The sequence below is a fragment of the Lupinus angustifolius genome, chromosome LG17, assembly GCF_001865875.1.
Source record: "Lupinus angustifolius cultivar Tanjil chromosome LG17, LupAngTanjil_v1.0, whole genome shotgun sequence".
NCBI classification, from domain to species: Eukaryota; Viridiplantae; Streptophyta; class Magnoliopsida; order Fabales; family Fabaceae; genus Lupinus; species Lupinus angustifolius.
This window is the reverse complement of record NC_032025.1, coordinates 261,293-278,182: the sequence shown is the minus strand read 5'-3', so window position 1 is coordinate 278,182 and position 16,890 is coordinate 261,293. Positions and strand designations below refer to the sequence as shown.

General features: G+C 34.3%; 2 protein-coding genes across 5 annotated transcripts; both read right to left on the bottom strand.

The window, feature by feature from the left end:
- Positions 1,791-5,584, bottom strand: LOC109331446 (pentatricopeptide repeat-containing protein At1g06710, mitochondrial). 4 transcript variants are annotated; one of them, XM_019565954.1, is made up of 3 exons: positions 2,518-5,584; positions 2,196-2,308; positions 1,791-2,073 (listed from the first exon to the last, which is right to left on the bottom strand). In XM_019565954.1, exons 1-2 carry the CDS (start codon positions 5,437-5,439, stop codon positions 2,273-2,275), a joined length of 2,958 nt encoding a protein of 985 aa, XP_019421499.1. In that variant the 5' UTR covers positions 5,440-5,584; the 3' UTR covers positions 1,791-2,073; positions 2,196-2,272. The 4 variants fall into 4 exon arrangements, with proteins under 4 accessions (XP_019421499.1, XP_019421498.1, XP_019421500.1 ...); XM_019565953.1 differs by having other exon boundaries at positions 1,791-2,106; positions 2,222-2,308; XM_019565955.1 differs by having other exon boundaries at positions 2,222-2,308.
- LOC109331403 lies at positions 6,977-13,314 on the bottom strand. The gene is made up of 9 exons (XM_019565863.1): positions 12,440-13,314; positions 12,206-12,291; positions 12,011-12,105; positions 11,484-11,786; positions 10,852-11,367; positions 9,935-10,616; positions 9,587-9,817; positions 9,373-9,497; positions 6,977-8,796 (listed from the first exon to the last, which is right to left on the bottom strand). Exons 1-9 carry the CDS (start codon positions 13,256-13,258, stop codon positions 7,298-7,300), a joined length of 4,356 nt encoding a protein of 1,451 aa, XP_019421408.1. The 5' UTR covers positions 13,259-13,314; the 3' UTR covers positions 6,977-7,297.

Here is a 16,890-nt window from a genome sequence, read left to right as displayed (position 1 = left end):
CCATGTATTTTGACTCAAAGTAAAAATACTAAATCAGCGAAAGGTATGTATGTATCTCAACATCTAAGGGTAAAGACCACATTTTATATCCCACAATATTATATCACTGCATATATCATGAGTTATAATTGGTCCAAAAAATAATTAATAGTTAAACTTTTAACTTAAATATATATTTCTTAACCGATCACAATTCATGACACATAAAATAGCACACGACATGATATAGAAATATGCTCCCATTTTTAGTAATGGACATAGATCATCTCTCTTAAAAGAATTGTCTCTTTCTGTCTTTATCCAATAAAATTATATCAAATAATATAAAATATAAATTTATCCTTTTATAACTTTTTCAATTAAATGATACATTTTGATGGGTCCAAAACATAAATGAAGACATATAAAGATATGGATCTTCATTTTTACTAATAGGATAAAGGAGTATATAATTTTTTTTAATTATTTTTAAATACAGGAACATAAAATTGTCTATTTGGATTTGTTCAATATTTACATGTATATTAATTACTTTTATATCCATTTATTTATACCATACCAACTTATGTGTACATTAACTATTCTTCAAACTGTCTAATGATTGAGACATTCACTTGATACTAATGTATTAACACAGGTTACAAAAGTGATTGTTGATTGGAGTATGTGATTCAGAAATTAGAAATAAAGATAGGTTACAGAGGAAAAGTGTAGCTTGATTACATAGGAATTTATAAGAATATTAGATGATAAGATCATTTGCCATAACAGTTTAAAGGCATGAATACAAATTAACAAGTCTCCCATCATATAATACATTACAGCACATTAATCTGTCCACCTTAAATGGTACAGAATACAGAGTGCTCTGATAGCAGCTCACTAAACATGATTGGGAATGACTCTGAATTTTGAAATCCCTATCATATAATAAACCCATGTTATGAGAGGGATGCCAGTTCTGATTAAAAACTCTGGCACTTCAATTGGTCTATATGAAGTGAGCAGAGAGGCTATTTCCATGACTAAAAACATGTGATCACGAAAGCATTTCCAATATAGTCGCCATACTCTGCAAAAACAGCACAACACCAAAGCATTTTGCATTCCCTCTTACTGCCAAAGTCTCTCAAATGAATAGACAAAAATTGATCCAAGGATTCAGGACAATTGCTCCTCAAATTTGCTATAAAGCTGATTCCAGAGCTGCCAGGCTACACCGTAATGGAAAAAGATGATACGTGACCATTTGTCTCTGAACTTCAAAAACCAACAAGACATGACTTTCATTTAAACTTAACTCATTTCAGAAAAACCACATTTTCCGGTATAATAAGCATGAGTGATTTGGCTAGTCTAACACAACTCCTACATGACACACCATTCTTATTGGATCATAAATTTCATAGACTTTCTAACCTATCAAACAGGTTAAAAAAGCAAAACACAAAAAACAAAGGACAATCCGTTCATAAATCTAAAAATAAATCTGGCATGCAAATGACTGACTGACCACAAAATCTTTGAAATCAGCAGTTAAGCTCTCTGTTTGCAAATGAGGGGGGGGGGGGGCCTTTTACGTAAAAATATCCGATGACTGACACAAAAGCCAAACAACTTACTTCACAACAATTCATTATACCAGCCTTAGTTTCTTGGTTCTTCTATGCAAGTGTGTAACACCTCATACAGATTTTATCTCTTTTCTAAAATGTTAGCCAACAATATTTACATTACTGAGTTTGTCACTTTGCTCCAAAAGACAAGGGAGAAGTTTGGTTTTTATATACCTTGACATCAACTAGCATGCCCTGATCATAACCATAAAATATTATGCCCAACATGATGTAACTCTTGGTGGATAAATACCCAAGATTTTAAACTCGGAGATTAACGGAATATGAAGAGCATCTTTTGAAGATTTCTTCAAAGTCTCCTGTTTCTGCTCCATATCATAGAGATTTGAAGTCTCCTTTTTATGACAAAGCATTATGGGAGTTGTTCGATCCATGTAGCCGACCTCACCTAGTGGGATTAAGGTTTGGTTATTGTTGTTGTTGTTGTCTCCTCTTTCTGCTCCCATTATTGCTGTTGATATTACATCAACTGTGAAAAAACCCACTTCAGCAAATGAAGATCAATAATAAATGAAAGGCATCATGAAAGACTAGAGATTAAGGGAGAGAGATCTTTACCCGCTTTACCATTTCTTCTATCCTACCTGTATTCAACTTTCTTCAGCTATGTTCATTCTGTACGTCAGAAATCTAATCTATACTTGTTTCTCTTCATAAAGCCATTGGATATTCTGCAATGTTAACAGAGAATGCAAAAAAAAAAGTCAGAAAACATGCCAAAATAATAAAGGGTCTAGTGTAGCTAAGGAGCAATTTCATTCAAGTTAAGGTTTGAGGCATATTTCTACCAATAAATGTCAACAAATTTTAAATAATGAAGCAAATAATAGAAAATGATTCGTATTATGTAATTCAATAAGTTAGAAAGAGTGTGACAAACCATTTGGCATATACTATCGGATAATTCAAGTGCTTCTTGCCACTTGTCAACCCTAACAAGGCCTTTGATGAGGTGGACAAATGTGCTAAGCTCCGGAACAACATTCTTACTTATCATGATCGCGTACAGCTCAAAGGCTTTATCAACCCTACTAGCAAGTGAAAGACTCTCAATTAAAGAAGTATACACATATTTGTTGCTGACTGCAGGGTAAGGAGATGATGAAATCTCTTCAAGCAGATTCAAGGCGACTTCCAGTTTTCCAGCCCTGATAAAATTATCAATCAAAACTCTGTACAAAGAATCAACAGGCACTGATTCATTCTCACTCAACTCATCTAAAAGCCCAATAGAGGCTATAAACTCTTGGCTAAAGCCTTCAATAATTTTACGGTGGCTTGACATATGCCTTGGCCAATATGTGTGTTTCATTTCATCTAAAAGTCTGTGAGCCTCATCAAGAAGGCCAAAGGAACAACAATGATTTATCAAGACCCTATAGGTTATAAAGTTTGGGGCACAACCCTTTGAGCACATATCTCTCAATAGCTCAAGGCACTGTTCAATTTTTCCAGATTTCCCAAAGCCATCAATCATGGCCGTATAAGTTACAACATTTGGACAACAACCCTTTTCTTCCATCTTAAGCATGAGCTTATAAGCTTCATCTGTCCTTCCAACTTTACAGAGGCCGTCAATCATCTCTGTGTAAATAACAACGTTTGGCGCACAAGAATTCTCTAGCATCTTGGACAATACTTTCAAAACAAGATCCAATCGTTTATCTCTAAACAGACAATCAATTAAAGAGCTGTAGGTATACAGAGTTGGACTGTGACCATTCTCTGACATCTTTGCAAACACTTCTTGTGCATCCTCAAGCTTTCCAGCTTTGCAAAATCCGTCTATAAGAGCATCATACACTATTTGGTTAGGCGCACAACCATGAGCTGACATAGTATCCAATAATTCACCGGCCTGTTTGACCCTGTTTGCTTTGCATAAACCATCCACCAAAGCCCCATATGTAATGACATTTGGTCCTTCTAAGTTGTTGTCATCTAGCTTAAAATACATGTCCATTTCAGAGGTTTCTATGTCACCTCGCATTCTGGCATAGATCTGACAAGCTTTTTCAATCTGCCCAGCCTTACAATGACCATCAATTAAAGCCGTGTATGTGACAACATTAGGTTTGCAACCTTCGAGTAACATCATCTCAAACAGTTTATTCGCATCAAGCACCTTTCTTGCTTTCAAGTATGCATGAATAAGAGCAGTGTAAGTCACCACATTAGGGGTGCAACCATCCCTTAACATTTCATCAAACCATTTGCGAGCCTGTTGAATGAGACCGGCTTTGCAGAAGCTATCAATTAATATAGTATAGGTGTAAACACTAGGAACAATATCATTCCTTTTCATTTCTTCAAACAACAAAAAAGCCTTCTCTACCTTGGAGGCATCACAAAGGAAACCAATCACTTTAGAATATGTACTATCATCCGGAATGAAACCCATGCTCATCATTTCACAAATAATCCTAAAGGCTTTATCAAACTTTTCAGCTCCACAAAGACACCGTGCAAAGTTACTGACATTGACCTTATTTAACACAACTCTCGAATCAAGCATCTCAGCATAAGCTTTTTCAGCCAATTCTAACACATCCAAGCTTGGCAAATCCTCGTTGCCACATATACTACCAATGAGTATATTGTAAAACAGGTAGCCTGGCTGGCGCCCACATTTGAGCATTTTCTTAGACAACTTATAGGCGTAAGAGTAATCCCCTGATTTACAATAAGCATGTACAAGAGAATTAAACATTTCACGGTTTGGATAACAGCCTTCAGTAATCATCATACTAAGAATTCTCTTACACCTGCCCAGCTGTCCTTTCCTCAAACAACCAGAAAGCAAAGTCCTATAAGTTACAACATTGGGAATGCAAGAATTAGACCGCATTCTGTCTAAAATACCCATAGCTTCTTCAAAATGTGAAGCTTCACATAGCCCAGAAATCATCCGATTAAAAAAAACAGTATCAGGCACAAACTCCTCCTTCTCAATCAAAGTTAAAGCATCCCTGCACCTCCCTGCTTTACAAAGCGAATATGCAAAACAACTCAAAGTATACCCATCCTTACCAAACCCAAAGCTTGACATCTCTTTATGTACCAAAAAAGCTGTATCCAACTTATCGGCTTCAAGAAAGACTCGAACCAAAGCATTATATGTCGTCTGCGAAGCCTTGTACCCCAAATCCTTAAGTCTCCCTAACTCTTCTAGCGCCATGTTCCACAGCCCATTCCGACAACACTTCTGAATCATAAAATTAAGCAACCCACGAAGCAATTCTTTATCCTCATTCCTAATCTCTCTGAACAAGTTATCACGCACTCTATCATCACCGCCACATCCCATTACATCTAAAAGCGCATCATACACCCTAGGAGTGTGAGCATAACCGATTTGGCGACCGGCCCACAGGAAAAACTTGACGCACAATTCAGGATTTTGAACATGATCCATAACCTGAATCACTAATTTTTCACTTAACCTACCTCGAAACTGGCTAAAAAATTTCTGGGTTTCATTTCCAAAACCATCACTACTATTCCTAATGGCATTGGACATCAACACAACCTGATTAGAGGAAGACTCAGCGGAAGAATCAACCTCATAATGGGCAGAAGAATTGACCAAAGAATTGCGGAGAAAAGAATATTCTTTTATCAAACAGGTGGTGGGCGGTGAAGAAGAATCTTGGAAAAGAGTATCGTGAGGTTGAATGAGACCTTGGAGATTGTGGGTGTTGTGATGTGATGAAGTAGAAAAGAAGAAAGGTGAGGAATTGGGGTGGGAATGAATAGAACGAAAAGATGAAAAGAGAAGAGTGTTGAAGAGTCTCTTGTTCATAATAAAGGAATGAGAAGAATGAAAAGGGTTTAGGGTTTGAGTGAATAATGTGAATGAAAAACAAAAACCCTAAACCCAGAGACACAGAGTCTCACTGTAACAACAATGAATCAATATGTAGCAGAAGACAAGTAAGTAAATCATTATAAAATCCAATTTCCAAATACAAATTGTTAATTCGAAAAGAGTTTAAAATCTATACACTTAATGTAAAGTTGTTTTTTTACATTGTCATTATATCATAAATAATTTATTGACGGTGTTGAAAACATTTATACTATTAGTATATATATATTAAATTCATTCACAAAACTCATCTTGCACAAAAAAAAATTGCTTTTCGGTTATCTCCTACAATATCATTTTCTTTTTTGGGTAAAATTTGTTTAAAGTGGATTCCATCACGAATTTGATTTTGATTATTTTTAAAAGTACATCAATTATTTTTATAAAAATATCCTTATTAATTGCTTGAAAAGATAAAAAGAATTTGTCTATAAATTGAGATCTTGATATATTTTACTATCAATAATCCTACAAAAGAGAATGTTTCCACTTGTTTATTTTGCAATTATCTTCATAGAACAAAAACAAATTGTCAAGAGGAAGTATGAACGTTTAATGAAAGAAAGAGCAACAATTATTAGTAAGAGTTTAAGAGAAAAGGTTGAACACTTTGAAGCGTTTGTGTGTAATGAATCATAATTAGAGTATTATGAAGGAGAATTTTAAAACAATGTTAGGCAATTAAATCTACTCAACTTTACTTAAGATTGTGTTTGAGATCAAGTCAACTTGATTTCATCATATAGTTAAGTAAGCTCATCCAGTTTAGTGTTTACTTACAAGTAGACCTCACCTTTTTTAATTTAATTATTATTTATTTTTACTTTTGTTGCATTGATTTGATAATTTAGTTTTTCATATGTATGGTATATTTAATTTAAATATATTTTTCAAGTTTTCATTTTTTACTTCAGTAGAAAACTCTACTTTATAAATAAATTTTGAAGATCATATCAAATCATAAGTCATTATATTTAAGTATATTAGATCATTCATCCAATATGATAAGAAATTTGACAGAAATGTAAATCATAAAATTCAAGTGGGACAGATGAAGGTCTCACATATGATAGAAATGTAGAAATTTTAGACCTATAAAATGTTGACAAGAAAGTAAACTTCACATAGCAGAGATAAAATGATGAGATGAACAAATGCTCTAGACAAAATAAGGTTATGAATGTAATATGAGACTAATCTTATTGGAGAACCAAAGCTTAGGTGTTTGGACAAGGGTAGAATAGGCTATTAGAAGTATCAATAAAAAAAATGAGTAAATCAAATGAAATTCAGTCTAATTTCTGAAGGAAAATGAACACTATGATGGAATAATTAAGAAAAACTTAGAGATCGATATTTTATCAATTAACATACTTATAATAAAACAATATCATGCAGTTAAATTAAGGCTTGATTTATTTAACAATATAAAGTATTCATTAGACAATGGAGCCAGGAACACAAGAAACCCTGCCACAAAAAAGTAATCCGAAAGTTCCTAGTAACATTTGTGAAATTATTCCACTATTCCAGGCTTCAACACTCAATATTTACAAACAGCCTTAACTATGCATTCTGAAACCAAAATGGTAGTAATAATACTAATATAAAACATGTATTTGACAAAGGAGTAAAGGAAAAAGGGTAAGAAAAAGAGAAAACTTATTGACTCTTTTGTTGAGGACACTGGCTCCCTTTGTATTGTATACGCGCTGGATGGAAGATTATCATACATGATGGGCCTATTTGGAACAACAAAATGTACATGATTGGAAATGGCAGCAGCAAATTCTTATTTGCCTGTGAATCTCCCGAAAAGGCGAAAGGGTGGTGATGTATTGACATGGTTCCCATCAGGCAAAACCTCTGCTTTTGTAGCAGCTTCTTTATGTTCCTTGTTTGGAGATGGAAAAGCTAGAGAAAGGGAAAGAGATGCAGCGCCACCATCATCATCCTCGTGCGCATCTGCGGACACGTTTGGATGCTTCTCCTGACTATTTTTCTTGTCTACTGCTCCGACCAAGAAAGGCAGCATACCCTTAGGCGGTGGTGGCTCTATTTTATTGCCAAGAGCAAGATCTAGATTCGGAAACCTATGCTGAAATTCATCGTCCTGGTACTCGCTATTCAAATCCAATTGTGAGCCACTAACAGGAAAGAAGTTTCTTTCCATCGCTCCCAAATCCTCGCAGATGATTTTCTCATCACAAGCTACTTTACATCCTCTGTCCTCAACTGAAGAACATGAACCAAGATCATTTGCTAGAGATGTGAAATAGTCATTAAAAGAGTCTCTACCTCCAACACTGCAACCCCCGTAAATCCCACCTAAATCTGTCTTCAGCTTCTTGCTAGAACTTCCTCCGTCATCGGATTTGCTATTTACCACGTTCCAAGGCACTTTCTGATATCTAATTGCAGAAGCCTGCATAATTGTGTCAACTTTATCATTGGGTAGCAGACAGTTGACCTCTTCTACAGTCAGGTCTTCCTGTAAAGTTGCCTCTAAGTCAATATAATGAGCATTTTCTTTCTGTTTCCTCTTAGGCCATCCCTGATCTTTATTGCTCTCCATTTTATCAGGATTTTTATCCTTACCAATATTGCTTGCAGCACCTTCTTCTTGATCATCAATAGTTGCCTCCAAGTCAATACAACGATAATCTTTCTGTTTCCTCTCGAGCATTTGCTGATCTTCGTCACAGTCCATTCTCACTGAAATTTTATCCTCGACACTATTGCTTGCAGCACCTCCTTCATCGCCGATAGTTACTTCCAAGTCAATAAAGTGACAATTTCCTTTCTGTTTCCTCTTGGGACTTTGCTGATCCTCATCACTGTTAATTGAAATTTTATCCCAACCGATATTGCTTGCAGCACCTCTTTCTTCATTGACAGAAATGTCACAACCAGTTTTTGTTTCCACACTCCTACTACTTACAGTTGGAACTGCTGATGTTGATTGGCTGTTGATTCTACTTTGCTTCACTAAATTTCCTTGTGAACCCAAATTTGCTGGGTAATTGATATCAATATTTCTATGTACCGTACTCTGACCTTGATCAACAGGAGTGGACGAGGGAAATTCACTGGACGCTTTATCACAAACAATTGATACTTCATCCTTGGGTTTTGGTGAGCATTGCATTCCAGACAAAGTCACAACAGCAGTTGAATCCTCCTCAGCTGGCACAGCACTCAAATTGGGAATACAATTTTTTTTTGCAGAATCTAAATGATCGGGCCTCCTTCCCCTAAATACGCCCCACAAGAAAAACAACATATTCCAACCTGCCAAAAAGTAGAGTTGTGAGCAGTCTTTCATACCCAGTAATAAGTGAATTTGAAAACTTCATTCATATTAAAAAGGTGGATATATATAATACATTTTGAATTTCAGCTATGTAATGATTAAATGGGAACAAAAGGTTGGTCAAAACTTAGCACTACAGAAAAACTAATACCTAATGACTGCAAGAATGTCAAATTATTGCTTTTAACTAACTACATATTCAATATAAAACAGTCTCATTCATTGCAACCTTAATGCATTGCATCTATATTAGTCTTACTCAGAAATCGATAATGTGCAAAACAATATACAAAATTAGAATCTTGAATCAGAATGAACAATGGTCTCCGTAAAGATTCTAACTTTGTAACTTGATCCAAGTAACTTCACAACAGAAGCAGGCTGTCTTTTCCCAAGACATTTCAAAACTGCATATGAACTGAATTTCTGTTGTCCACGAACACTAAACCAGGCATATACTTCAACTCTTCAACACAAGCCCTAAAACAATGGTCAAAATTGCTTACTATTTACTATGTTGGATTGTTTGGAAAAAGTATGGAGTGATTCCTTACGCTGTGAATTTTCAGGAAGCTGATTGGATGGGAATATGAGAAGTTCAACACCATCAAAAATTCCTTTAAGAGCTAAGTCATTTCTAATCATGCGATCCAATAGACCCTTGTAGTGTCTCTCATAACTGTATGACAACATCACGAAAAACGTCAATAATTACAATAAAGAAATATGTTAGCGCTTACAGTAAAGGAATGGTATTCATATACTTGCCTTTCAATATCTTGGGCAAAGAAGTAAAGAGCAATATTATATTCTGTAGCACCACCTTGATGAAATTGTGAAGGCCATGTGCTCAAGCGAGAAACTTCATGAAGAGGAACTTTGGGTAGAAACTTGTTGACTACCTCGAGAACCTTGGGAGAAGCACAAGAGGATAAATGAGCCTGAATTCCATTACATGAGTTGGGAGGCTTTCCATTTCTAAGCACTTCAAAGACACCCCTACATGAAAACAACAAAGCTAATGTAGAGCACACTTGATTGCAATACAAAAGTAATACAGAAATAGAAATCCAGAATTAAAGACAAAAAAAAAATTCATCAGAATATGTTTCATACTGCCAGATGTATTCATAGTCTGGAATGGCCGACATCCTTGAAAGAACACTTGAGATTGCCAAAGCTTTATCAGACACATCTCTCACTAAAGGCTTTCCAGAAGCAAGACGAACAGAATTTGATTCATCTTTGGAACAAAAACCAGTTGGGAAAGAGTTAAGTTGCTTCAAATCATTGGCAGACAAACATTTGGAAGAACCAGATGTAGAATTCTCAGGCCTTTCCTGCTGTTCGTGGATTTCATCAACAGATATACTATTCTTCAGCATGTCAGAAACCAACACTTTGTCTTGCGAACTGACTTCATAATTCGGGTCTATGCCAGATGTAGAAAGCTCGTTAATTTGATTCAGTACTTCTTTCTTCTTGTATATTTCAGGTCTTCTAAGTAAACCAGACTGGATCGCTGCTTTCAATTTATTACCTTTATGCATCTCCTTTTTTGAATTACTCAAGGCAGTGACAGATACTTCAGCGCCAGGTTCATGTGCACTATCAGCTGTGCAACCTTCTGGAGAATGGTCAAACTCCTTAAATTTTTGACATGATGATCTTTTTGAAGCAGTAGTAACAGCCGGTGCCACATGAGAACTATCTTTAGTTTTCTCATCCCGATTTACTGTCTCTCGTGATCGAGGCAGCACTTCCTGTAGAGCTTCATCAACAATGGTTGATGTTGTTTCTGTAAAATTCAAAAAATACAACTGAAAAAGAAATAACCTTTGCAGATAATATAGTTTCTAGCACAAAATCCACCATGCAAGATGCTCCTATTGAAAATAAAACGAGAGAAGAATACATAGATGATGGTTTTACTCAACTGAAACTGAAATATCAATAAAAAAATTGACCCCAACAAAATGGTAAGAAGAAAATATTTCAACAGGAGCAATAAAATGATTCAATCAAGATCATACCTGAACTAACTTGAGGCTCCAAACTTTTACGGCTTATATTACTTGTTGACTTTGTTAATGTACTGAACTTTCCTTCCAGGTCAGCCTTCAAATCTCGTTTGTTGTTAACTGCAGAAGATTTAGTGGTTTCACCACGAGGTGTAAGCTTCTGATCACCCTTAGGTGTGGAAACAACAGAACTAGCCATTGATGAACATGCCTTAGGCCGTTCAATCCTAGACGGAAGCTTCCGGTCAAATGCACCTGATTCTTTTGAAAGTCTTGATCCTTTCAACTCCTGAGAAGTGGCAGACTTAGTAGGCGAAATCATTTTAACTTTTGATTCAGTTGCATTTGAACGGCCTAAACTTGGGGATTTGAATAATGTTGATTTACTTGTCATACGTGCAGGCATCTCCATATTCTTAGAAGTATGCTCACCGCCCCCCTTTGGTTTTGGGGGAGCAACTTCATCAAGGTGTTTGGCTCTTGGCTTGGAATTTGAGATGTTGAATGAACTAGACTTTAACAATGTACCTATTCGTAAGAACAAAAAAGGAACTTGAAATAAGTGAAACCCTGTGATACGTGATATAAAATTGTAAAGGAACCCATCTAAGGTGAAGCACAATAGATGAAAGATTAACCCATACTCTTTGAAGGTTGACCCCGAGGACCAATGGAAAGAGAACGGGCAATTTCTTTGTCACGACCACCAGGGTGGTTTCGAACAGGCATCTGATGACAAGGCTTCACTTTTCCTTTATCTAAGCTATTAAATGAAGAGTCTCGAGATAGCTGAGCTAACTTTCTGGGGCTTGACATCTTTGGTGATCCTGTGCTTGATTCAAGAGCTTGCCTTTTTGCCACTGGAGTTACATCTGTGTTTTCAGAAATTCTTTTCCCAGAAAATTGTGAAGTTGAACTAACTTTAGGGGGCTTTTTTTCTTCTACATCTGAACCACATCATTTAAATAGATAAATATGTCTTTGCATACAAGCACAACCATATATACAGATTGTCACATGTGTGCTTGACTACCTATGCTACCCTCAACATCAAAAACATGAAAACTCAGTTCCAGAAAAAAGAAATTATGCAGACACAGAGAGCATAAAGGGAGTAAAATTTCAGCCAGAGCACTTTTTTAAGAAATATAATATACAACTTCACTCTTACCCAGCCTTTGCTTTTCAGTCTCCACCGCGTATTGGCATTCTTCACATAACCAGTCCCCTTCAGGAACCTTCTCAAGCATTACTCGCATGCAGTAGCTGGTACAAAGAAATAGGGGTAAAACTCATTGTAGTGAAAGGAATTTGTAACAATATAATAGAAGCTAAAAGAAACAAGGTGAGAGGGTTTTCTGCATACATGTGCTCTGCGCCATCACTGCACCTACTACATATGGCAAGTTGATACTCACGACCAGCATCTCCACAGATGTCACACAATTGTACCTATATTCCAGTAAATGATATCAGAAATGAAAGTTGAAGTTAAGCATCTCCATAGGCATGGTTACATTCCACTCCTACCATTTTCATATCCATCAAATTTAGTTTCGGCAAAAAATAAACTGATATAAAGAAAAGTGAGGATACTCACATCAATATCTGGTTCCATAAGATCTGTTTTATCACTCTCATGTTCAGATTGAGGCTCCTGCAGTCCAGGTGATTTGACCAGCTCTTCAGTCTTTTCATGCTGTTTATCATGGGCTGAAGTATTACGATCTGTGTCTTTAACACCACAGACATCTTCATCTCTGTCTGCTTCTGACTTTGGACATACTTTTGTTGAAACCTTGGCAGTACAGTCAACAAGGCTATCCTTATTGGCAATACATTTCTCACCAGAATCAACAATAGATTCCCTCTCTTTGGTCGATGATGAAATAAAATTTTCAATAGAGCATTCTGACCTTTCTGGGATATGAGAACACAGATCCCTTTCCCTACGCATTAAACTGGGATCACCTGAAAGAGATTTATCACTACGAGATTGTACATACAGGCTTTCGATACTACCTACATCTTTATTAGTATGGCTATTGTTCACTATATCACTGGCTCCACTGATACAAGAAGTGTTCTCATCATGACCTTCTAAAGACTTGGAATCCTTATACTTATTTGTCAAGGTTTGTCTACTCTCAATATTTTCAGATAGAGAATCATGACTTGAAGTAATACCCAGAATGTTACTGGTTTCACTAATAGCATGCTGTGAGATTTCACAAGCTCTGCTCCTAAGAGAAGATGCATTGCCCACATCCATAGAACACTGGTTATTATTAGCCTCCCCTAAGCGACAGTTTTCATCAGAAAATTCTTCATCTTTTGGCCTTTTGAGAGCATGGTTAAGATGCAAACAAGATGAACAAGGAGCTGAGCAAACATTGCAAGTCCCCGATTCGAGTCCCATATCAGCGTTCTGAATCACAGAGTGTTTGACAAACTTCTTTCCAGAATCAGGTGATACCTAATCAAAACAAAGCGTAAGTTAAAAGAAAGGTGAAACCCTCAAACTTTACAATCACTAACCAGAATTCAGGTCTCTCTAATTATTTTAACAAGGTTAAGGATCTCTTCAATGTTGTCTTACTATGCTGCTGCATAGGACTAAAATAAATGATCTGTCAAAAGCATAAGCCGCATCAGGCTTTATCTCATCTTATTAATACTTGTGAAACATTTTTTTGAAGTAGAGTGACTAGTATTCATCTTTTTCTATACTCTGTGGATAGTGTGCCAGCAATGGGTTTACTCGGATATGTTGTCACAACAGGTTTGAGGGTATATAATGAGACCCATGTGCACAAATGACACAATAATACTCATAGATGCTTATATTTATGATTAAAGATGGCAGCACCTCTAATCTTCCACTTGCGAATTTTTCATCATCATTGCTAACAAAACAAAAATTCTGGCAACTTGTCAGGAATAATGTCCATCATATTTAATGTTCTCATCCTTCCAGTTCAACGGACAATAATGTGATTCAAACGTGTCTGCTATTTCGCATCTTCAAAACAATAAGAAAACAAAAATGGGTCGTAAACTCGTAATAAAAGAAGAAAAGGAGCAGATTGTGAATTACCCTTTTATCTAGAACATCATGATGACTCTAACTTGAGGTCCTAGCATCCGGAAACTCCTTCTCAATACTGTAATAATACATTAAAACCACAATAAACAGATATTGGCCCAACATTTTCAACCAAAGCACTACGCAAGTACTAATCAATGAAACACTTGTCTCAAAACCCAGAATCTAACAACAACCGTGATTTTCCAAATACAGTTTGAAGTGAACAAACCATGAATAAAAAGCATATAAATTCCAAAAAAAACCTTCCACAGACAAAATGAAACCCTAACCCATCAACACATTTATTTAACTTACCTCACCCTATCAGAACCCACAAGTACCCAACTTTTCCAATGCACTCATCTCAAAACCCAGAATCAAACAGCTATTGCAATTTTGCAAACCATAACAAAAATAAAAATCTTCAAATTCCCAAAACCCCTTTCACTTGCAAAATGAAACCCAACTCAATTAATCAGCAAGTACCCAACTTTTCCAATGTAATTATCTCAACAACACAGAAACAGTTCCAAAACAGAACAATTACCCAACAATCAATTAAAAATTAAAGAAATCAAAACAAAAAACCCTAACTAGGTAAAATTGACTTGGGTCTATCTATAAAAATCATGTTGATGCCATTGCAAATCCTTACCCAGCGTTATAAACAGCAAACTACGTCGTTTTGGAGTTTTCTGAATCTGTATCTTTGAATTTTATGATAAATTTTTGATTTTGAAAACCCAGAAAATGCAAATGAGGATGGATTCAAAGTGAAAGGTTGAGAAGAATAAAAAAGAGAGAGAGTTGGATGAGATGAAAAGGAAAATGAGCATGCACTCTATATATGCAAATTATAAACACAGGATCTCAAACAATCTCTCTACATTTATATATAATCAAATAATAATAATAAACAAATCATTACATATATTATAAACTACTATATATATATTTCTTCTTTTTCATCACTACTCACTTATTTATAATATTAAAAAAAATAAAAAATGGAAATAGATTTATTTTTTTATGAGATATCAAAGTAATATATATTTTTTTGTTTTTTCCTTTCTTGTGATGGGTATAAAAATAAACTAATTAATGCATTCGCAAATATAAAGATTCGAGCAAAAGTTATAGAGAAAAACTTGCATAGAGACTTATACAATATCTCATATTTAGAGATAAGTGTATTTTATATTATTTGGTGTTATCATTTAGGACTAAATTTTAATTGGAATTAGATTTTTAATGTGTTGGCAAGGTTTTGTTATTGTCTCCACATACATATGTCTTCATGCAAGTCTTTCGCAAAGTTATATTGAGTGAACCAAAATAAAGATAATATTATAAATGAATGTTATAAATATTATTTGTATAACTAGATGTGCAAATTTTTAAGGATGGTGTATACAAAAAAATAAGTGAACTCTTCATTGCATTATAATTTTCCTCATTCATTTATATTACTTTCATATCATAATTAATAAATAAATGATTTATTTATGTATAAATACTATTACACTTATACAATTGTTTTTTTGTCAAGTACTTAGATAATTGTTTTATCTTCTACTATTTAATAATTAGACTATTTTTGACTAAAATATGTATGCCTCAAAATACAAGAATGTTATACAGTGTCAATCATTCATTCATCCGTTATTCATTTTCAATCATAAGTTATTCTTTAAAAATAATAATGAATAATAAATAACATATTAATTATATATAAATTGTGAATAGATATTACACTTAGTATTTTTTACTAAAGAAAGAATGTGGGGACAATAGTGGCACATCAAAATGGAATGATAAATTTCCTTACAAATCCAAATCTGGATCAAATTTGGTGTTACCAAACCTATTGGACTAAACATGTTCAATTTTAATTTTTTTTAAAATATTTTTCAATCACTAATCCTTTTAAAACATTAAATAACACAAATGGATTTTATGCCATTATTTCTATATTTTTAATGTTTCTCATTATCATAAGAAAGAGTGTGATGAAATATTTGGATATATAGAAGATTTCTGTTCATCCATTCACAAAAATTCTGTCTCTTATTTACTCTTCTAAATTTTCTGTGTTCTAGTCAGAAAATTTATCTCATCCTCTAGATGGAAAATTGGGAGGGTCTTTTCTATCTACAATTTTTTTCTTCTTTATTTGATTTTTGAGGAAGCCTTGAACTAATACCAAATATAATTGGATAATTTTCATCCTTAAAAACAATTAACAATTTAATCCATTAAAAGTATAAACATCCAAAATTAGTCCTTCTCATATATTTCATCCATTTGATAAAGGGATTAATTTGGTTCATTCATTCGTTTTGTTTGAGACCAAGAACATATATCGTTTTTAAGATTAATGATGTACAAAATATTAATTCAACCAAACTTTGCACTTTAGTAAAAAAAAACTTTATTTTTATAAAAATATAACAAAAAGATATTACATGTAAAATATTTAAGTTGGTGAAGCAGTTCAGTTTTTTTATAAAACATGTTAAATTGATAGTGTGTTATCCTTTCTCTCATTAAATTTTGTTGGTCTACTCTAATAAAAAAATATTATATAGATTTGTCTTTATCCAAATGGTACAAAAACTTGTTTGTGACCTTGTATTTTTATGAGTCTACGGGAAATTAATTCATACCACTCTTTATCAGATAGCACTTAATTATTCATTAATTTCACTCTTGGTTCTCACAATTCAACAGCATAGATATTCTTTGGTTTATTTTGATATTCTTTGGTTTATTTTGATATTCTTTGGTTCATCAAGTGATTAATATTTATGCACTTTTAAACAAATAATATTTATTCATTTGTATTGGAAAAGATTTAATATGTATATACTCTATGTGTAAGTGTTTTTACACTACCAACAAGTTATTTATCATTAATTTATTAACCACAATTGACTATGAAACAAAAGTAATAGTAGATGATA